Consider the following 22,936-nt stretch of genomic DNA (forward strand, 5'->3'; position numbering starts at 1 on the left):
AAAGATTTCAACACAATTTTATTTCTTTCGTGTATTTTTAACAAAATATATATGTGTATAGATTACACTGCTATTTGTTCCTGGAATATGCATGATACTTTTATTATTTTAAAGTGAGCAATTGGCTAACATAAACAGAGGGTAGACTGAACCGCACAGTCACTCAATAGCTCCTATACAGTGTCAACTGGTCTTCAGCCATCAGCAGAGCTAAATCTAACGACCAGGAAGAACAGCCATAAAAAGAGTACAAAGTTCAATAGATTGCTGATTAGTCTTAAGAATGTATTGTTTCTTGCCCACCTACCTTACCCTAAACAAAATTAATACTTCTTACCAATTTTGACATCAAAAACAAATTCGGCTCAGAAAAATTAAGGAGAATTTGCTAAAAATAACATTACAGTTAAACAAAATTTTTCTTTTAAAAAAGTGTTCTTTTTAAACATAAAATTGAACACAACTATGAACACTTTGAAACAGTTCAATGCTGGCACAACATCTCTGTTTAAAAAGAGCTCTTCGGATGATATTTTTGTATGCAGCTTGGTGGGCACAAAAGTAGGTGCCAAAATGAACATATAAACACTTCCTGTTCCAGTCCAAGCCCATTAAAGTGTTCCTGAAAATAAAGGTTGTATAGGAATCAAGTGATCTCCTTTAACACCATGTCCACTTCTGTCGCTCTGCTCATCAAACTATGTCCACTGTTGTATTGATCAGCAGACAAGGCTGAAAATGTAGTACAAAAATGTTTGCATACGTAGAAAAAGAGATAAGGAGTTGGAGGGGAATGAGGGAACCAGCTTCACTTGTACAATGCAAAGCAAAATTGGCATTCCTGAAATTAAGGCAAAATGTAAGTTTTCAGGACTGGACAATCTGATCGACTTTCAAAAACTACCCCATCAAAACGGGGTACAACCCTCTGGGAAAAAATGGCGCCAAGCAGTGACACACTCTTTAAGTTTAAAAAAAAGGTGGGTAAAGAAATGGTATCGAGGGAACATAAAACACTTCAATTTACTTGTCCTTAAACATAGATCCCTGCTGGATATTATCGTAATCATCATTTCTCAGAGATTGCCTAAAGACACACACAGGGAAGAGAGAATATTTTAGATTTACACCACATATTTACCTCTCACTTATTTAACTAACTTTTAAAGAAACTTGTCTTGATGTATATCAGCAATCTTCTCAATAAAAACATGCTCATTTTTTTAAACCCAAAACCAATATGAATTCCAACATGAATGAAAAACAAGGCAATGTCTGGTGAAATTAATCTGTACCACGGATGTAAGAAAGACTGAAGACTGTGAGATAGTTACAGCACTGGTTTATGCCAAACTGTAAGTCATGTGAACATGCCGACAATAACAAATTTTCAAATATCAACTGAATCGTAATGGGGCATTCTTAGCACAAAACAACCAACTACCTTTCAAAACTTTTCCTTTTTTAATTGACAGATATTCATTTCTATTATTCACTTTGCTCACCGACACTTGACACAAGAAACAAATCAGCAGAAATTAACTGTAGACCAATTTTTGCTAAGCATGTTCATGTACAAGATACCAATCATAGAAAATAAAACTGTCAACAAAATATGCAGTAATGTGAGCTACAAACAGTGTTTAATAAGAAAATATTTGGTACAAACTATAATGAGATAATTTTTGCTAAATTACAGAAAAAACTACAACTAATTTACAGCAAGAAAATAATCCTGATCATTTCATAAACAGAAAATCTGTATCATGCAAATGTGCTTTGTTTTAGTAATGCAAAATTAACAGTGACCAGAGGTTACAGAGCACTCATGCAATCTTGCCTTTTCTCTGGTCCCATGATCATCACAGAGACGTTTTAACAGACATGTCATAATATTGTGCGCAACATGAAAGTTCACTTTATTTCTAAAATCCCGAAATTCTGGAGGCACTAGGTGCTGGAATGTTCCCACAAGTAGAGGCAAAATACAAAACAGACTTCCCTTTACGAGTTTGTGAGGACCAAATTGGGAAAAAAAAAAAAAACAACAACAGTGCGTATGAACCCCAGGCCTGTTACCCTTACATATTCCCCACAGTCATTACATATTACCAGGAATTATGGCTAAGGCCGAAAGATCATGTTTATTTGATCTTTGACTCTATAAATACAGAGTCAATATTACAAGTTGTTTCACAGGATTACGTGGTTTCAGGGGAATTATTACAAGTTGGTCATCTTAAGACAAGTTGGTCTGAATAAGAATTATTTATTCACTAAAGAATATAAAAAATACAGGTCTTTCTACCGAGAGGAGAGATGGAGAGAGAAAAGAAACTCTGCACTGTAATGAGCAACTTATATAAGCGTCTTGGTTCCTCAAGTGACAACCTTGGCTTTTTCTTGCCTTTCTGAAGCCAGAAATATAAGCTTTGTTAATAATCCAAGGGGGGAAAAGTTCAACATTCCTCCCTTTCACTTCTCACAACTGCTCTCTTAAGTGTGATTACAACTCTTGAAGGGTGAACCCTTTCAAAGATGAAGAATAGTATGCACCTTCAACAACACATGGTGCTAATGTGTATGGAAACTCCTTAGCTGTCCCCAGGATGTAAGTTAGGGCGAGGCACCAGGAAGGGAAAGCAACAAATGATCTCAATACACCTGTGCCCCATACTTCTTAGTCAGCAACAATGAAAGCACATGACAAAGAAACTTAAATGTTTACTCTCAGCAAATGTTTTTTCCACATTATTTGGTAAAATGTAATAACAATCGAAAAAATAAGTTAGACATTTCCTTATACCCTCACACCTAGACATTCTGCTAGAATACCTTTAAACAAAGAATTCCATGGGGACAGGGGGAGGGGGAAAAAAAACAACTGAAAAATATCAAAATATCAATCATGAGCATACTTCTTCCTCTTCTCTTCATCACCCCATAAGAAAAAGATATGTAGAGTAGGAGACATTTTTTAAATGTTTATATAACAAAAACTGAATACTGACACATCCTTCATGAAAGAACTGGCTGTTAACAAAGATAAATACCAATGTTTTTCAAATGCGAATTCTCTATTAGAGAAAACACTATCATGGAAATCAAATCATAGAAAAATATAGCTGACAAATTCATTTCAAGCATCATGCAAATAAAAAAAAAATCTGCAGTATGAAGTCTGCTTAAATTAACACCAACTGCCCTTTTCATGCATAATACACAAAAGGGAAATAACGCTCCCACTCAAAATTCTTTATCAACATTTCTACAGAAATATCAAATTTCTGAAAGCTGTGAGAATAATATTGGCTCTTTAATACCATGCATGGGGAAGCCAGGATCGACAGCATGGCTTTTGTTACTGGAAATGTGTATGAATGCACACTTGGTAACAATGGGGATGGCCCTTTGCATCAACTCCTAACACTCTTTCCTTGCTGACTACCTTATTTAAAAGATTGCAGCAATCTCTGGTTATCTCACATTAACAAAATTTTGATAGGAGGGAATAAAGCTATGAAGTACCACAACCCTAGGATAATTAATAGGTGGGGATTGGTGAGCAGAAAGGGGAAGAAACGGTGGGGAATGGAATTGTTTTGAATACACACAAGCGACCAATGTTTACAAATTTTTTTTTGAAAGGGAAAATCCTTTGTTTGAAACGTTTTCATCAGTACACTAGAATTCAGCAATGCAAGACCACAATAAAGCAATACCCAATAGACTGTTTGTATGGATGGCTATGATCGAAAACAGAACTGTATGGTGGATATAGCAGCGTGGGTGGGTAAAATTTCAAAAGTGAAGGGGGGGGGGGGTGGAGACAACAGGATGGAAAAAAATGCAAGCAGTAAACCTACCCTCACCAACAACAGTTAATGTTTTCATGCAAAGCCTAAGCAAGAAACTACAAAGAGAGAGTGTGTGTATAATGAAAAACAAAGCACAGCGACCACTATATCATCGATCTGTTTGTCACCATGACAACCTCATCTAAAAAAAAAAAAAAAAAAATAGGGGAATTGATGACAAGCTGGTGATGAACAGGCCACTGCCACATAATCATGAACACTTCTGCTCTACAAATCATGAATTAAGCCTACATTTACTAGGTTTCAGGTTTTACCCTTGGCAAGAATTGTTAGTGTTCAATGCATGCTAAGTGTTTTCCAGCAGAACCTCAGAAATAGCAGCAAACGAGGCAGCATCACAATTATGTGCAATTATGCAGTGTCATCAGTCAACAAATGTGCAAGACACATGCTAGCCTTGACACACAGAAAGATGACTTTAAACTGTACAATGAAGATCGAAAGGGCAGCACCCTTGTTAGTGCTTCTAACAACATTCTCTCACTTGATTTAATGTATTTACAAAATACTCCTTGATACAAGTATAAAAAACATTTGCTTTGTCATGAAGCATCTTTCGGACCTTAACTAGACTTAAGCTTCATTGGAATAAAAACAAGATCGATGAGTCCTGGTGAAGCATGGCACACAAGGCATCATCTTCTACACAGCGAAGATGCCATGTTTTTAATTAGCACCGCTTACTGAATGAAATCTCAGCAGCCGCCTTTCCACCATTCTTAACAATCTTTGGTGCTTTCAGTTACTGAGAACTTCAAGTGGCCAGCTATTGCATTATTCTAGTTAAAACAAGCAAACAATCGGACACTGACCTCAAGAGTCACAGTGCCAGATATAGCTAATGAAAGGAGGTGAGAGCGAAGAAAAAAAATTAAAGCTAAGGAACTTGCATCACAAATTTATGTTCATTATGTTTGGTTCGAGGCAGAAACTTGCTTTATTTTGCATGAACATGTCGAGCAAGGTTGGAGGTATCAGCAAGTCTGGGGTGAGGGGAGGAGGAGGGGAGAGAACAGCTGACTGAAGAATATTTAATGAGTGGGGGGTATGGTATGGGGGAAAGGAGGAAAGGGAAAGACAACAACAGAATCAAATTTGGAAAAGCAAGGAAGTTTAATTCAAATGACCCTCCCCGTTTCAAGCCCCTATCTTGGTCCAGCAGTTTCTCACAGCTTCTCAAACATCTGATGCTTCTGCTCAAAGGTCTGCTTGACCATACGTGGGTCCTGTTTCCTACGCGCCTTTAGCTGCTCCTTCATCTGTGCTGCTGTCAGGTTTAGGTTCAGGTCCACAACAGCAGTAGTGGTCTGGGAGCGAATTACTGCCGTGGGCTCATCGTAATGTGGAGCAGCAGAGGGTGGAACTTCTGATGGCATGCTCTGCACCTGTTACATTAATACTTTTAGATGAAAGCTAAATTTATGTCATGAAATATCTTAATATATCTACACACACAGAAGTTACACAAACTTTCTTCTCACCATCTATGGGTATGAGCAGCCTATGCTGTAATTTCCTAGTTGACTGACATTCTGGCAAATCAAAAATGTTCACTGGTTGGGATTAATAAACTATGATACTGTCTGACACGTAAACGATGAGATTCTTTGACATATTTGTAAATGATACTATCATCTGACACGTTTGTAAACAATAATACTATTTGACATTTGTAAACAATAATACTGACTTTTTAAAAATAGAATTGGAATGCCTTACTTTGTTTTTCACCTCATTCTGTCCATTGATGCCATTACTGGTGGTGCCTACAAGAAACAAGAAAACACACAGGGATGAGTTTCTTTCTCTCTATGGGTGAGTGTTTAGACTTGGAGGGTAATAGCTGTTGACAGCAGCAAGAATTTACAATCATACTCTTAATGGTTTATATCTCTTTTTAATACTTGTCTCTCATTTGTAATTCTACTATAATAATGCTTAAATGGACAAAATTTCTAACACAACTGCTGGTAACAAACACATCTGACAAGAAGATAGACACATTTCGCCAGAATTTCATAGCAATAAATGCTTTACAAGACTACTGACATATTTTCCCTGCACAAGTCATAAGCTTAAAAACGCAGCTACCTATAGATTTAATGTAAAGATTTTTGATGATGCTAGCATCAGAAAATATTTTATAACATTATTTACCACATCACAAACACTAACTATATCCACACTTGTCACTGGCAGTTACACTGAAGAGATCTGCATTAACATTCAGTAATATCAACTACATGTAATAACACACAAAGCTCATAGAGAAACACTTCAACACATTCTCCCTGATCTTCATGCCATCACAAGGGAACACAACTGCTGCCTGCAATGTCATGCTGTCCTGCACGTTACCCTTTATGAACTAACACAGCCCATCATCACACAGTCAAATAGTTTTTCACTGACAATGTCAAGCTGTAAAATTGTATGACCAGTCAGCAAATCAGTTCAAGATGCAGGTGGTAAACAACATATCAGAACAAATAACATACCAAGGCCACTACCACTGGCTGTTTTACAGCTGGGATAGTTTATGACTCACAGACTTTAACCTTATTGATACAAACTTCTCTAAATTTTATCTGAAGCCTCTTATACTTCAACATGGAAACTATGACATGTAGACCAGAGGGTCACAAATTCCATGCAAGTGCCACTAATGAGATCATGATTTCTAATGTTAATTGCAAGCTTCAACTAAATTTTGAAGGGACAAGATGCAAAAATTATTTTGATAAATGTTAAGTACTGCATATAACCTAAAGCACAGACAGAAAATTTTAGAGGTGAAGCTATTGCCTTTGAACAAATGAAAAGCTGCTGCATAGCATCATTCACAACTGGCCAAACTTAACAATGACAGCTTCTTGGAAGTTAGCCAGATCTCTCCTTTCTGTGGCCAGTGGTAAAACAAGTGGATTCAGATCTCACATCTGGCATCTGAAATTTCTTTCTGGATGCAAACCCTTAGTTCTACAGGCCAAGACTAGCTACAAACAATGTAGCCTTACTGACAGGATAGATGTTGACGTTTTATTCAGTCATAAAAATGAGGCTCTATCACAGGGAGCAAGTACAGCCCTGTAAACACATTGCAGGTAAGATCTTAACCTGAATCTTGTCTTAGTGACCAGTGGTTTATTATTGTACCACAGACCACTCACCCTAGTTGCTGACGTTATAAAACACAGCCATCTCCTCACGGCTTAGTTGATGACTTGCTATAAAAACACAATTATCTCCTCAAACGTCTTTCGAGCCTGCATAAGGCATAATCAATGGTTTCATTTTTTTTTAAAAATTGAAGCATAATATAAACCTGTCATGTTATATACAATTGAATTCTTGCTTGGACTGCAGCTGTAATGTTGTTTAGTGTCTGGAATATTCATGTGCAGTTTGGCTGTCAAGTTTTTTTCCTGCTTTCTGTTTAGACAAACTATCCAAAATGTTAAAATTTAAAAATGCACAATGATTCAGGCAAACACCTGTATAGTTTCAACAACTTGGCTACAACGATCTAAGCCATACTCAAAGCTTGGCATGTCTGCTCAGTTTAAGGAGAAAGTGTCCACTTAAGTTTGCAGATATCCCCAAGAAACTTAGATCTTCAGCTAATTCCTTTTCCCAAAGCAGTTTGTTGTTTTTTTGCGACCTGTTTTACCAAACTGGTGAAAACTGTACCACACAACCAAAGCTCTTCTTCAGTATTACAAATGCAGGACGTTGTCTTAGGAAGAAACATTCTCTCCAGGGTTGAAAGTTCCATTCAGTGATGCTCCATTCAAAGCTTAAAAGCTAATGCTCAAGTCTAGAATACAAGGTGGTACTTTCCTCAACAGTCCTTTATTTTTTTTTTAAGTTAAAGGTAGACCTGCATTCATCCCAAGCCCTCAGGTTTCCCCCTTTCTCTTGCTGTGCATAAATATTCACCTAACATCTTCTGGAGCTCCTCTTTTGTGCTTGATTACATACAACATTCACCCATCACATGAATTATTTATACACTCCCACAAACTCACCTCCTCCCTATGTGGGTACACGGATGGATTCAAATTACTATGCAATGAGAATGGGCACAAAAAAAAGCGCTTTAGCCACATAGGGAAGGGGTAAAGCAGCTGTACTGAAGAAAGAGGTACTTGTTCTGGGGTTGTTTATAAAGGGCACTTTACTCAACTTCCCAATATTCCAATATTAGCTCCAACGCCTCTTGATGACCTCTGTCTTGGCTAAGACTGTTAACTGGTACTGACAACGGGAGTGTGGGGGTGTGTGTGAAGGAGGGTGTGTGTGGTTGGGACCAGTATGACAAGTTCTAATCTCTCAGATCCTCCAGCCACATTCTTCTTTGATCCTGCCACAGCCTGGGGTTGGGGGAAGGGGCAGGTTACTGAAGCACGCACGTGCTGCCATGAGACAACTATTGTATTTGCACCTGAGACATCTACAGTATTTGCACGTGAGACATCTACAGTATTTGCACGTACTTTTGGTACGTGTGTCCAACTGCGTACTTCTCCACCACTGTCGTTGCTGCAGTGAGAAAAATGCCACCGGTAAGCAAGGTAGAGGACACAACCTCGCGAGTCATCTTCCATTCAGCAACCACTTTCTTCATGCGTAAGAAGATTCTTGCGCCCAGCTCTCGCACAATAAAATGTCGGTTCAAAGCTAGGTAAAGCATCATGTCTACATCTCTGGACATTGCGGACATCGCGCAGCAAGAGAAGACCGCTTTAATGTTTTCTTGAGATATAAGGTTGCTGAACCAACAAGCGAAGAAGCGCGCATGTCTGTCAGGAGGAAGACAGTGAGGTGAGGAAGGCTGAACACTCTCTTCGATCATCAGGAGGAGGTTTAAAAAACAGACTGAGGGACAAATGCCAAACTACATCTCCTAAAACACTCCATCAGAATTAATCGAAAAGCCAGCTCCAATCAGGTGAGTGAAACAAAAAAGTGAAAACGTTTAGATTCTTAATCGGCAGCAGAAACTGATGGCATAATCTTAGTTTCTTATTGCGACATAAGCTCGCTCGTGCAGCAGTTTTAAACAGGAGGAAGAACTAGCCATTATTGTGTAGAATGCTTATTCCCACTACTTCTTCCCATAGTTTTTCCTCTGAATGAAATGTGCTTTTTCTGCCGACTCAGCATCACTTTCATCCAGATGATGGATGAAGTGTGCGGAAAATATAGAGCGAAAAATGAAGCCGAACGAACGGGACAGGTACCACTGTCTTGTGACGCAATCAGGATAAAAAAAAAAAAAAACCAAACAAAACCGACATTCTCTGGCTTGTTTCCCACCTTCACAGCCCCATTTCATACTTCAGAGGGGGCCGATCACGTAGGAAGGTAGGTAAACAGTCCACGGCTTGTTGTGCACGTACCACGTACCCCAACGCTGACCCAAGGCCACAAGCTGCGGCCGTTGACACCACTCACACCACTCACGTCTCTGGATCCCTCCCTGTGTGTAGAGCCCGACTGCTGCCTGACGGTGAGAACATCGGGAAGATTAGTCTGGCCTCTGGGCATGAGGTTTACATCAAAGCTGTCGACCACTGGACTAAAGGTTACATAGAACGTTAGGTGTGAAGTTACAACAGGATTATACTTACAGTACATATTTACTAGTGACAGCTGCAAGACAGGCTACGCAGTGTGCAGCTGTTACAAGAATGGTACATGATGGGAAAGGTAGAGGACTACAGCACACACACACAGGTTACACACTTTGCAGCTGCAAAAAGACTGAATCTGTATGTTTTTGCACTGCTGGGCGACTAGAGAGTAGGGAAGATTGAATCTGAGTTCTACAGAGATCACTATCGCAGTGCAGTCGACTGGAGAAAGTTTGCTGCGCTACACGGGTATCGAACCAGCGTGCCACTAGGTGGGTTCTGACGCCAGTACTTTCCGCTTCCCCATGTGCTGCCATAACAGCAAACATGCCGCCCAATGACTGAGTGTTGTGGGGAGGGGAAGGGAAATCTGGGTGTTTTACGCCGAGCCAGCAACTAAGATTATATCACAAGGCAGCTAGCCCTATAAAGAGATGCCACCTGCAGAGAAATAACAGTGTGCCCGAGACGAAAGCTGAACCCAGGACAGTCAACTCTCACTGTATTGGTGACAGGCACTCACCGTTGCTCTGTTGTGGGGGAGGGGTGGGGATGGAATCCGACTTGGCCTGTGAGCTGCCGATGCAAAATAAAATAAAAAAAAGGGGGGAGGGTTACGAACGACAATCACGCGAGATTAGAATCTGACAATGGCAGGACACGGTGTCGGCAGGAACTGTCGAGTGGGCACACAGGCACGCCCACACGGACGGTGCAGTACCACAAGTTGCTTGCTGCCTGCCGCCCACAGCTTGGCGCCCATGTACCGCGGCGCGAGGATTGCAGTTACTCGTGCAGAACGTGTCGCCAACACACTCGTCACATCCCTGACAGGAAAACACAAATGTTGTAATCCCTGTCAGCGATGCGAGCGATGTGGCCAGCCACAGCCCTAAGTCACGCACCAGTTTTCTCGTCGTAAACGCATGCTTGACTGCTATTTCTTCCGCTCTCCGACATCTCGACCATCATCACACCGGGCGCACCAGGACGAATGAAACGGGTTGTCACAAAAGTTAGCTGTCCCTCCAGATGATGTGTAGAAAGATGTTCGGCTTTTGGGAAGGGGGTGGCGAGGGCTAACTCCATACTGACAGTGAACGACGTTCACATTTTTGCAGCCTCAGTATCTTTTTGAGGCCACCACCCACCCACCCCAGTTCCTACCCCACTGAGATCATACATTCAGGTGTTATGTGTATTGTACCCGGGAACTCCTGAAAACTCCAGACAAGCATCGTTCATAATGTGTTTCTACTCTCGCTTCTTTCCACCCTCTCGCACACACACGGGGACCTGTAGGGAAAGAAAAAATGTTGCTTGAGCAGGCAAGAAACACTGCAAACAAAGTCTACAATAAAATATTTTGAATGCTGCTGGGTTGCACAGGAATCAAAGGCAGGCGTCATCAGGAAGAGATCATCCGGGCAGATAATGTATCTAAAGTTAACAGCGGGTGCGATAGCTTTTAATTGTCATATTTAAAAGAACACATCCTGCTTTAGAAGCACTAATCCCGTCCAGTTGTAGAATTGCAGCAAGAGCCAGCACGTCGTGCAGCAAGCGGTCATCAGCTGCTGCGCAACTAAGCATCATTTCCTGACATTTCAGCCATCACCTCAGGTTTAGCCGACCTTCTGACTTACCTCACACACTACTTTTATAGCAACCATGGCTTTATCATGGCGAGCTAGCCCAGCTGGGTTTAAAAATTAACATCCAAATAATAATTATAAAAAATATGAGGCGACGACATGACATCATGTGCACTGTACGTGTACTCGTGGTGTAAGGCCAGCCCATGTCAAGGGGAGCGAGGTGCAGAGATGTGTCATCTAGTGTCGTGAGGAGGACACAATGCGTGTTTAGCTGTGCACCCTTAATGTATCCATGGTGACATGACGAGCGACTGACAGCCACAATGAATGTATACGAGGGCGACATGGACTGCGGGGAGGTGGATGACAACGACCTGCTCCTCCAACTAAGATGACTCAAATTCTGTGTCAAAGAGTACGCAATGGCGATCCTCCCCTTGTATATTTCAAATCTCACGACAAAAAACAAAACAAAACAACAAAAAAAAAAACAACAACAACAACAACAACAACAACAACTGCATCAGGTACGTATCGTTTCTCTGAACGCTGAGAGGCGATTCAGGTGGTTGACAAAAACAAGACCGAATAGGATGAGTCAGTACCTGGCGAGCTCACGAACCGGACTTAGTCTGCATTATGGCACACCAAACATGCTCAGAGAATTAGGTTGCGAGTAAAGAAACAAACACAAGCAAAGAGTTGATGGGGAGTAAAACCGACAAAGAAACGTAGAATTTTAACATCAGCCTGTATCTCTCACTTACACACAACGGTGACACTGGGCTGACTAACAACGCATCTAAATGGCAAAGGAGTGATTTTCTTTAAAATTACTTTTTTAGAACAGTTTTAAGTTTTAGAAACATGTCGTGCAGCTAACCCTGAACTCCTGCAGCAAGTGTTATGAACTTGCACTGGAAAAAGTTTGGCATTATTCGGCCCTGAATATGGAATAACTGTACATCGCTGTCGTGTAGGAACAACTCACTTCCGGCTGCTCCAGGCATGAAGTGGGTGGCGGTGGTGGAAGTAGGCGGCGAGCAAAAAAGCAGACGAACAGGAGGAAAAGGAAATAGGGTTTGGGGAATAACAAGTATTATGGGAGAAGACATAAAAAACCAAAGACATTACGCCTTTTATCATTACGCCCACGCCTCATCACTTGATGACCCCTGTCATGCCTGCAGCCCCTATATTCTGGCCAGTGGAACAGGTTCGTGTGACCGTGCGAGTCACGAGGTCCGTAATCGGAGGGGATCCTCACCCCAGGGCCATTCTGCTTACAGGCTAATCTCATCGCCATCCGACCAGATAAGCCGACAGTAAGGTCGTCTGCGCAAACTGTTTAAGATGAATTGTCAGGCGGGAACTAATCACACCGCCAGTCCCCCTCGAGTCGCCAAGGCGAGAAATTCGTTGCCTTCACTGTTCCCACTATGGAACCTGCCGGAACTCACAACTCTTCACTGTCACTCTAATTTCGACATTAGCTCACAGTGCCTCTCCCACTCTTCTTGATTGATGTTTGACCTCCATGTATCTCCGACCAATCCCCTTCACCCTTATCCCCAAGTCATTTTGCCAGCACCCTGTGACATTCAGGCGCAGCTAGTTGCCGCAAGGGGGCAGCAGCAAAATGTCTCGGGTTTCCAGGTGACTGAGCGAATTATTACAATGTCCTCTGCGCCCCGGGATGCGAGTCTCGCCACCATCAGCATCTCGGCGCGCGCTGAAAGCCACCCAACAAGGTGGTCAGGTCAGGGATGGTACAAGGTGTTTCGGTCGGCAGATGGGCCAAGGGTGAGCGTTGAGTGTGGGAGGGAGAGAACGACAAAGAGAAAATGTGTCGGGGAGGGAAATAAGCGAGTAAAAGGATGGCGAAATAAGAAGGGACAGAACCAGTAATAGCAATGTCTGATGGCACGTCCCACGCGAGGTCATCACTTGTCCAAATGAAATAACCTTTAAACAGCCCACAGCAGGCCAGCAGCGGCAATACCAACGCACTGTGTGGCATTTTGAGGACCGGTTGGTGGTCTTTATCGACAGTTTCAAGGGAGCAATTACTCAACATCCTAAAGGTCTCTGGATTTAAATAATAATGGTAAAGTAGGAAATCCAAAGATACCCAAACCACGGGCATACGTAACTAACAGAACAACCGCTGTACGCACGTATAAGTAGATATTTGCATTCTTCGCCAAGGTGAAAAACAAAAATGCAGTGAGAGAACAATGGATGGACAGGCGTCTGCTTTACTAAAGAGCCATCCAACGTGTACGACCGAGGGTTAAAGACCTGCAATAAAACTCCACCACAATGCACACTTCATGAAGTGCACGACCAAGATTCCCACGTTCTAAGCCTGGACAGTTTTGTCGATCATGTGATTGTGTTTATATGACCATCGTGTATAACTTTTCCCTAATCATCCGTATTAGACGGTTCATGTCTGGTGGTTTTTGAAGGACAAACAGGGGGAGAATATATAAAGAAAATAGGTCGCTTTTTGAATGTTATTCACCTCCTTTCTCACAAAGCAACAGCAACACCACCCATCTGTCAACTACCTGTAGACAAACACAAGCCCATCACGTGACGTCGCTGTATGGTACACAACTACCCATCTTTTTAATATCTTTGTCCTTGCTTGATCTCCGTGTCCCAGCAACTGTAACCTGACTATAAAGCCGCCTCACTCCGCACCTACCACACCAGGTGACGGATTTGTTGTTCGCACAGTGACAACTGCTGATAGATTTCTGCAAGCACGCTCCACGTCCTCGTCCATCTAAACTGCAGCACGTTGTAAGATCAGGGAACGTCCCCATCCTCCGAAGTCTTGCACCACTGAACGATTGCCATGGCGGCAATGCGACTGCAGCGACATCACCACAGAAGCACGGCCTACTAACAACTAAACACGCTCGCACCTCACATATGAAACGCGTGAAAGCATTTCTGATTAATATACCAATAAGGTGAGGTCGCAAAATTACCCCCCACGAAAAAAAAAAAAAAGCCCCGAGGATCGCTTTACGATGCAGTGTGTCACGTGAGAGCAGAATGGAGAGTTCAAGTCTCTCCGGTTTCTCGGTCGTCTGCTGACAAACGTTTTAGGGACAGAATGGGCCGTGAACGATTAGATACGTCACCCTAGAGCGAGTGTCACGTGACGGAGGGGAGTGTGCCTCGCTACTAGTATTCCCACACCGCAGGAGATACACAGGCATACCTAATGCATCGGAACCTGCCTTCCTACTTTAGGGACACCATGAGAGAGATTGCCAGCTGACAATTCACTCGACTCAAACCTCAAGCCACTCTTCACTTTTTTCTCCCCTTCTTTCCCCATTCAAAACTTATTCCAACAGGCAAGGAAGTAAACAAATGGAAAGAAATATACATTCATGCATACACGACCCCTCCTATCGCTAAGATTAGTATCAACAGAATTATCTTCGCATCTATTATTCTCGGGCATCGAAACGCAATGTGTTGAGAAAGGAGGACACAGGAATGTAGCACTAGTCAGCCCACCACATAGTGACAGCCACAGGTGAAAAGTTGAATACAGTTGTTTCCGAGTAGCTGAAGAATCTTCATATACACACTGAAGATAAGGCGGAGGTATTTTGACAAAAGGGGAAAAATATGGGCGCACTCCTTGCCAGGCTGGCCTAGTCATTCATCACCACCTACACAGGTGAAATCAGGTGCTGACGACACGTCTGATGCAAGTGGCCCACTGGGTCTAACTTGCGACAAGATTTCGAGTCAAGAAGAGGGGAGAAAGAGGTGGAGTGGGGGGGAGAGTGAAATTCCACAAAAAGTTTTACGACTCCGTCAAGCTCGACAATAATTTAATGGCCGGGCTTGTCAGGACATGGCTAGTGGCAGTTGGTCCCCTGGCAACATGTCAAGGAAGGCGTTGTACACGTGGCGTATGTTCCTTGGCACAGTCCACAAAGTATCTGTTGTACCAGGCGTAGTCCAGTCGGCTGGCATGTCACCAGGGAAAGTGGACATCAGGACGAGCAGCTGACGACGCAAGCACTAGGGTCACCCTGCAGCAAACGCATGCCACTACTCGGCTTAAAATGTTGTTGTCTGCCTGACTCCATAAATGCAAGATTAAAATACAGCTTTGACTGCATTTTGACATAAAAATGGGGAAATGTTTCAAACGTGTGGACTGCAAGCAGAAGAAGGGAGCCACTAACTTTTGGAGGCGAGAGAAAGGAGCTCCGTACAAGACCACAAACGCATGTTGGTGAAAGTTGGACCTTCTGTAAATCTTCCTGCTATCAACAAAATATTAAAGTACGCTCCCATCAATTCCAGACAGTAAGGCCCACAAATACTGGTTTCCCCTTAAAGTGGTTAAATCGAATGCACTACAGAAAAACCTTACAACCTAAATCTCGAATGTGATTCCAAGAATGAGATTTTTTCGCTGACAACCGCCCCAGCAGTGGACAGCGGCCTTCTCCCCTTCCTCTCCTCTCACTAGCCCTTAACATGCACTTCTGGGTTAGGTTGACGGACCCCGTGGAGACTTAAAAAAAAAACCACCCCAAAAAACAAAAACAAACAACGGTGAGGCGCAATGAACGTACAGATGACGATGAACGGCAGCTAGCAACCTATCTAATCAGAAGCTCCCCGTGGCGAAAGTCAAGCACGAATGTGAGAGTTAAGATGAGGTTTTTTCAATCAAAAGATGACCTCTGCTTATCCAAGAAGCCGTTACTCCACTACACACAACACTCTTGTGTAAATTTAAGTGAATATAAACAAGAACTAAAAAAAAAAAAAAAAGCCGGATGAGATGGAAAAGCTGTCGCATGACTGGCACAGTGATGGCCATTTCTTTCTTTCTCACACACACACATACAAAAGGGGAGATTGTGGATACAAGTACAGTAAAATGAAATAATCGACTCATTTACCTGAATAAAAAGACCTCTTTGTACATATTCTTGCCAGAAGTATGAGACTTCAAGCATTATAGATCAGGAAACAATGGCAACACTGTGCTAATTCAAGTGCTCATTGAATTTTTTTTTTAAACCCGAAACAAACACTCTTTCTCATCTCCCTCGGTAAGTCTCGAACTCTTTACTACGTCAAGCGGTTTTTCACAGAAATACACGGGCTGCCCATTAAAAGCATATAAACTGCCCTATAAACTGCCACAAGACCGTACAGATGTACACATCAAACGACCACACAGGATCGGTGAAGATTACAAAGTGCCAAGAGAAACGGTGGGAATACAGTGGCACAAAGACCACAGGCCTCTGCAGGTATTACTAAACATTTCTTTTCCATGCACAATGTCCACAAAAACACAAAAACTGATAATATGAAGAAGAAAAGAATGCTCGCCAACACTGACTAGTGTTCATTCACGCGGTTAGAATCATTAGCCATATTACACAACTTTTCACTTGGGCGGAAAGGGGAATGAAATGACTGCAACACAGCTCAGCGTCACCGTCACGTGGCTGCACGTGCAGCAAGTCCTCCAACTGCCAGTGGAGGAAACAGCGCAAGACGGGCCAGTATCAGGATGAACTCTGACCTATACTTATGCAGCACATTGCACAGTCCGGTTTATCATCTACACCACGAATAATGATGGTCTAGAATAACACAATCTAAACAACACTCAAGCTAATCAACAACAGGCTGATCCTGTAGAAAAACAAGTAATGCCAAAGCATGTAAATCAACAGTTCTGTGACATAATAAACCAGTTGATAATGTTATTAGTGTTAAAGTTTGAAATGCAATAAATAATGTTTATATAGCTTGTTACACCCCCACCCTACAAATCACACAAAATCTAGAAAAGTGGTGTCAAATGAAAATCAAATGAAGCCAAAAAAAATATTTTTAGTGACGCATCACAATCACCATACAAACAGCAATCTCATGTCAATTAACATGCAACTTAGAGTTTTCTTTGTCTTAACCTTATTAGCAGACAATACTTAAATTTAGAAACAAAAATGTTTTGCTATTTCACAAACATTTAACCAAACACTTAAAAGATAAAAAGAAGCCATTATAAATATGAGTAATAAGGGATTATTCAGGCATACAAAAATTGGTAGAATAATCTGGAAGTTAATAAGCCTGAAAAAAACTTCATAAAAATTATCTACCCCTGTTGTTCACTTCCCACAGAGCTAATGAAGGAAAAAGTGACATGGAGAAGAATGGAAAATATTTATAACATAGTACACTCTAGGGTCTAAAACTTAATTAAATATGACGAACAGTAGTTTGTGATATTTCTGTTATCAACATAAAAATAACTATCCATCACCACCACAACATGTCATTTCAATTTGACACAAGACAGAATCATATCAAGATAATGCATAAATCATTGACTACTTGCAATAACTAATACAACATAAAGTCATCACAGAAAGACACATTATACATCACTGGAGCTAATCAACTAGCTCCCACACTTAAAGGTCTAGTTGGGTGCAAACTTTTTTCTAATGGTAGAGCCCAGTTCAAGATACTATTTCCCCAAATCTGGGTAAATACTCACCTTTTGTTTTTGAGATAAACAGTTATGAACATCACCTTGTATTGAAAGAGATCAAAACCGTGATGTACATTTGTACATACATACTGTCCCAGGTCTTCCACTGTTCAAGGCTTTCACAACATGAGCATATCCACATGCAATCCTGAGGTCTGTGTTGCCAACCTCTTTCATTTGGGAAGTACATGTAGCATCTTGCACCAAGCTTTACCCAGTCACCAGGGAAAAATCTGCACCCCACCAGACCTTTAAGCCTGACAGCTAAATGCTCTTCACTAATCTGTTTCTGATAGAAGGAACTTCCCTAAACTCAAAAGTTAGCACAAATTATTGTGCACTGCCAGAAGAAATTCACAGAAGCAGGATGATAGTTAATCAGTAAAGGAGTGCTTGTGATCATGTGCAAGATTTTTTCCTTATGCTGCTTGCACTGAAGGTGACCCAAACGGTGTTAAGTATTTATTGAAGAGAAAAACTACCAGAAAGCAAACACTGCCATTTCAGTAAAGCTTAAAAAAAAAATACCAGGAAAAATTATATCAAGAAAGAAAAGAATTCTTACAGTGCGTGCAGGCAAGAAAAGGGGAAAAGGTGAAATTACATTTTTAAAATGCAAAATGTAAAAAGAAAATCTTAATAGTAGCGGGTAGATGTTTTGCTAGTACAATAAAAGACACTCCCCCTCCCCTCCAAAAAGCACCAGCTGCAGCTCTTCAAAAATTATAATTAGAAAAAACTGCAAACATTATATGCAGACGAAAATGACATAAAAGTAACTAGAAATCAATAATCTGTGTGAGAAGAGCAATCAACATCAAATGCTAATGAAAAATGTGAAAAAGTAAATAAAAAAGCATATGATCAAGCAAAATTCTAAAACAAAAAGTGTAGCAATTTAAGCAAAAAGCAAAACTTTATGAAGTCGCCAATGGCAACCAATGTCAAAATGATGCTATTGGGCTGACTCCTATAAAGACTTCTATGTAAGAGTTGAGACAACAGAAAAGCCTTTTTGCCATGCGCCAGCAATACTCAGGAACAAAAAGATCAAGTCCAGATAAACTAAAAGAAATCTGGAAGCTAAAAGTTTAAAAAATTTGTGTCAGGAAAGCATCTGTGGCTTTTACCGTCTAGGGCATCTGTGGGTGGAGGGCTTGACCTTGTGATCGTGACTTCCTCATAAGCATTGAGGTCCACTGGGGCCTCATCTGCTGTCACCACAGTTTCATGGGTCTCTGCTACTGCATGCCCAGCAACCTCATTCAAGGCCCCCACCTCTTCTGTACCTTCAATTGGTCACCAGGCAACATGCAGAAAATGAGGATTTTGTACGCAACCAATAGTCTTAAGAAATAAACAAAACAGCCAAAAAAAAGTCTAAAAATATTACACTATTGCTGCCAATGGCATGCTCTTAGGTCACAAAAGAAAGCAGCAGGAGCCATCAGAGAGTGTTCAAAATCTATATACACACACACACATGCATTGACTTCTTGCAAAGTTACTTCTCAATCCTTTATTCTCCAGAAAATTTGGTATGAAGGTGTGATTTCTTTTGCATACCATAGCCAAAACTTAATGGAACTGGCATTCTGTGCCATCTAAGAATCTTAAAATATCCTCCCATTAGTTATTATCCAAACAGATATTTACATTATCAGTAGAGGGCATTCTTGAACTTTAGTAATAATCAATTTCAGTCATCAGTAGCATGATGCAACATTCAGATCTGGTTATCAAGCGCCATGTTGTTGGCCCCTCATAATAATAAAACGATTCATGCAGGAATGTAAAGCACGCATGCCTGAATATTTCAACATGCACGTAAAAATACTTTCAAGCATGGAAGGGAAAATAACTCTGAAAGGCTGCATAATACCTGGATAAAATAATTCAACAATACTGATGATGGACAAGGACTTTATATCAAGACCCTGCAAAAAGCTTGTGGGGGACTGCACTGATCATATATTCAGCTTTAGGACATTCCGCAGCATTTATTTACCCAAAGCCGAACAAAAGCAAGTAAAACACCTGTAAGCCGATGAGACTCAGATATGAAAAGACACCCCTGGCCATTGTCATCTGAACATTCCTTTTGCAAGTAATATGAAGGCTGGTTTCCTTTGCACATGCATGAAATGGATATGTGAGTTTTTTTCCAAGTTTTTGTTCATACACCATCAATCTTAAATAAGTATGTATGCTTTACAGATAAATGTATTAAGTTTTTCCCATGAACAAGGTAGCGAGGAAATAATGAAAAAAAATTAGGAAAGAAATTCTAGTGAAAATGAGCTGATAAATTATGTGTTTTATATGTTGATATGTGCTTTTATTTTTTTTCTAAAGGAAAACTCAAAAGAAATAAGAAAAGACATGCCACCACCCCTCAAATAGTTCTCAGTGAAAAGTCTTAGTGAATGGCTTAGTTTTCTTTATCAGCACAAAACAATGGCTGCTTGCTGTACACTACAGCAGCATCAAATTAGGCTTCTAAAATAACCTCTCTTTGTTCGCAGCAGTGCATCTTCAGACATTTTGTATAATTCAGGCTGTCAGTTGCAATCAAAATCATATTTCTTGTCTTCGCTGAACTTAGGTATCACATTTAAACCTTCTGATCCGTGACTATTTTTTGTTTTTAAAAAGGTATTTCTCAAATACATGGACAAATGTAGGACCCCACCTACAGAAACTGCTTAACTTGCTAGTAACTGAGAATACTTCTAATGCAGATTTATGTTCACATATCATACCCAACATGTTTTGTGTCACTACAACAAAGAAGTTTTAGGTTCTTCCTAGCCCTCTTCCCTACTCATGAATAATGATAGTAGTAATAATGATAAGATAAGAAACAGAAGGAAAAGCAAATGTTGCAATACACAGCCCCAACTCTGCAGTAAGACATGCAAATATTGGCATGCTGAAACAAATAAAGCAACTACACAATAAACTGCATGGAGCACATTCAGCTGTTTTGTTCCTGGTATTAAAATTCTGATGTCCTTTTTCAGATTTAAAAGAAAATACTTTCACATTAAGTGAAGTAGAGAATTAAACCAGATCAAACATTTCTGCAACTAAATCTTAATGCCAATAGCAAACTGTTCATCAGAAATGATAACACAATGTATCAGAGCTTGAAAACTTAAAAAGGGGCGAATCACAGAGAAATCTAACAATGACTTATTCTTTTCTTTGACACTTTAGAAATGAAGTTATTTCTTCGAATCTGTGTTAAGTAAACAGATAGTGTTTAGACCTTCGTTAAAATAACCAAGCATTTTGAACGGCTGCCTTTGCTTTAGTTTTTAGTTCAACAAAAACTCATGAATATGATAATTAAAATGCAACGACTGTATTTTGATGCACACATTGAATAGCAGGTGCTGCATCAGCTGTATACAAGGGTGCAAGACAGGTACATTACACATATTTAGTGCAGCTTTGTTGTTGTTTTATACCATTTTCTTCAGGTTCATGTGCAGACTCCTCTTGCTGTGCAGGTTCAGGCACTCTCGCTGTTTCTGAGAAATAGTGTCATCTACCATGTAGTTTAAATTTGTCAGGAAAAAATTGAACATCCACAAATATGTAAGTGTGTATGTGGATGTATTTACTATATATTTCTCCATACGTGACAAACGTATGGATGCACAACTTATAAATCCCACAAAAGAAAAAATGTTATAATCAACAAAAAAGTCATCAAAATGTTTTAAACAGAATAAATATATGAAAACCAAACCACACGAAAATAATAGCAAAAATGTAAAGAAAAGCCGATATAAAAAATAATAATAAACAGACGGTTGCATTAAAATTTAAAGGTTAGCTGTTGGTCAGACTATTTTACCATTTCTCTCTGGTTCTTGAGCAGGTTCCACTTCTTGTGCTCAGCCACTCTTTCTGGTTCTGAGAAATATTGTTATCTACTATATACATGCCACTTGAAAATGAATCAAATGTATTTTCAGTTCAAAATGTGGAAGTTGGGAAAGGGTAAGAAGTAATGACATTTAACTCTAGGAAGAGGAAGCAGTTGGATAGACATGCTATTATAACACTGAGGTATGGCACTAATATATCAGAACTCTGACACTAAACCATCAAAAGCAGTCAAGAATAAAGCTTTTATCTGACAAGCATTTTACAATATCTTCTAAACAGCATGAAAACCCCAGATGTGTTACTTGCAAAGCCAAAGCTGACATCACCAATGCTAACCCTAACCCTGACATCAACATATAGCTACTAATTACAAATTTTGACTGCCATAAAAGCTTAGATAAGAAAAAAAAAAAACTAGTATCTGATAAGCATTTTACAACATATCCTTTTATACGGTAAAAAAAAAACTTGATCTGTTACTTGTAAAGCCAAAACTGACATCACTGCTATACATTAATATATTAGCTACTACTAATAACAAATTTCAAGTGTCATGAAAACTTAGGAGAATGACTGAGCCACTGAATTACAGACATGTATTTAATCTGATAGAAAAGCATTGGCTTGAGGAGAGAAAGATGTTATTTATCCACTTTATTCATTTTATGAGAGGCAGACCTATCTTATGGGCCTGGAATAATCTGACTCACGTGGGGCATATGGTCTTGGGGTAAAATGACTGGCCCCAAATGAGTGTGTGCCATCCAATTTGATATTTAATTCATACAAATGATGAATTAACCTTGCTTTGAAAAGCAATATGTGATTTTCTCTCAACAAATGTGTTCTGAATATAAACACCTCTCTAGAAATTACAATTATGAAGAAACATGTTCTTCTTAATTTCCAATTTCTTATAGTTGTGTGTATGACTGATGATGTGGCACTTTTATTCCCTTATAAATGTCAACATAGTTCCTAATAGCTGCTAAAATGCCACAGAAAAGAATTAGAAGGAAGTTTGGTCTCTATATCTTATGTACAAATGTACGTTGTAAATAAGGAAAAACAATAGCTCTAAAAATCAGCAAGAAGAGCAAATCTATAGCAAACAGTTTACTGAAGCAATATTTTCTGCAATATATATATATGCTCCAAAACCCAACTTGGATGGAACTGTCTGCATGCAGAGACAGGGGACAGAACATATGATTAAGGCCATGGTATTGCCCAAACCCAACGTGAAAGTAAACAAATGTTTATGTCCATGAATATGTAAAACATACAGTAAGACAAAGCTAGCACTGTGTATTTTGCTATCCAACACAACAGTTTAAACAACTGAAACAAGGC

The 22,936-nt window shown here is 40.3% G+C and overlaps 1 protein-coding gene across 5 annotated transcripts in view; it reads right to left on the bottom strand.

Annotated features, from left to right (window-relative positions):
• The window catches only part of LOC112559211 (Na(+)/H(+) exchange regulatory cofactor NHE-RF1-like), a 32,152-nt gene continuing 9,216 nt past the window's right edge, over positions 1-22,936 (bottom strand). For 2 of the 5 annotated variants that reach the window (XM_025230257.1, XM_025230258.1), the window contains 4 exons: positions 21,157-21,219; positions 18,814-18,972; positions 5,598-5,644; positions 1-5,263 (listed from right to left, as the gene is read on the bottom strand). In XM_025230257.1, coding sequence (XP_025086042.1) covers positions 5,045-5,263; positions 5,598-5,644; positions 18,814-18,972; positions 21,157-21,219 — 488 coding nt within the window. In that variant the 3' untranslated portion in view covers positions 1-5,044. The remainder of the gene's footprint in view (positions 5,264-5,597; positions 5,645-18,813; positions 18,973-21,156; positions 21,220-22,936) is intronic. The other 3 variants (XM_025230260.1, XM_025230259.1, XM_025230261.1) reach the window with 3 other exon arrangements.

Source organism: Pomacea canaliculata, linkage group LG3 (assembly GCF_003073045.1).
Source record: "Pomacea canaliculata isolate SZHN2017 linkage group LG3, ASM307304v1, whole genome shotgun sequence".
Taxonomy (NCBI): domain Eukaryota; kingdom Metazoa; phylum Mollusca; class Gastropoda; order Architaenioglossa; family Ampullariidae; genus Pomacea; species Pomacea canaliculata.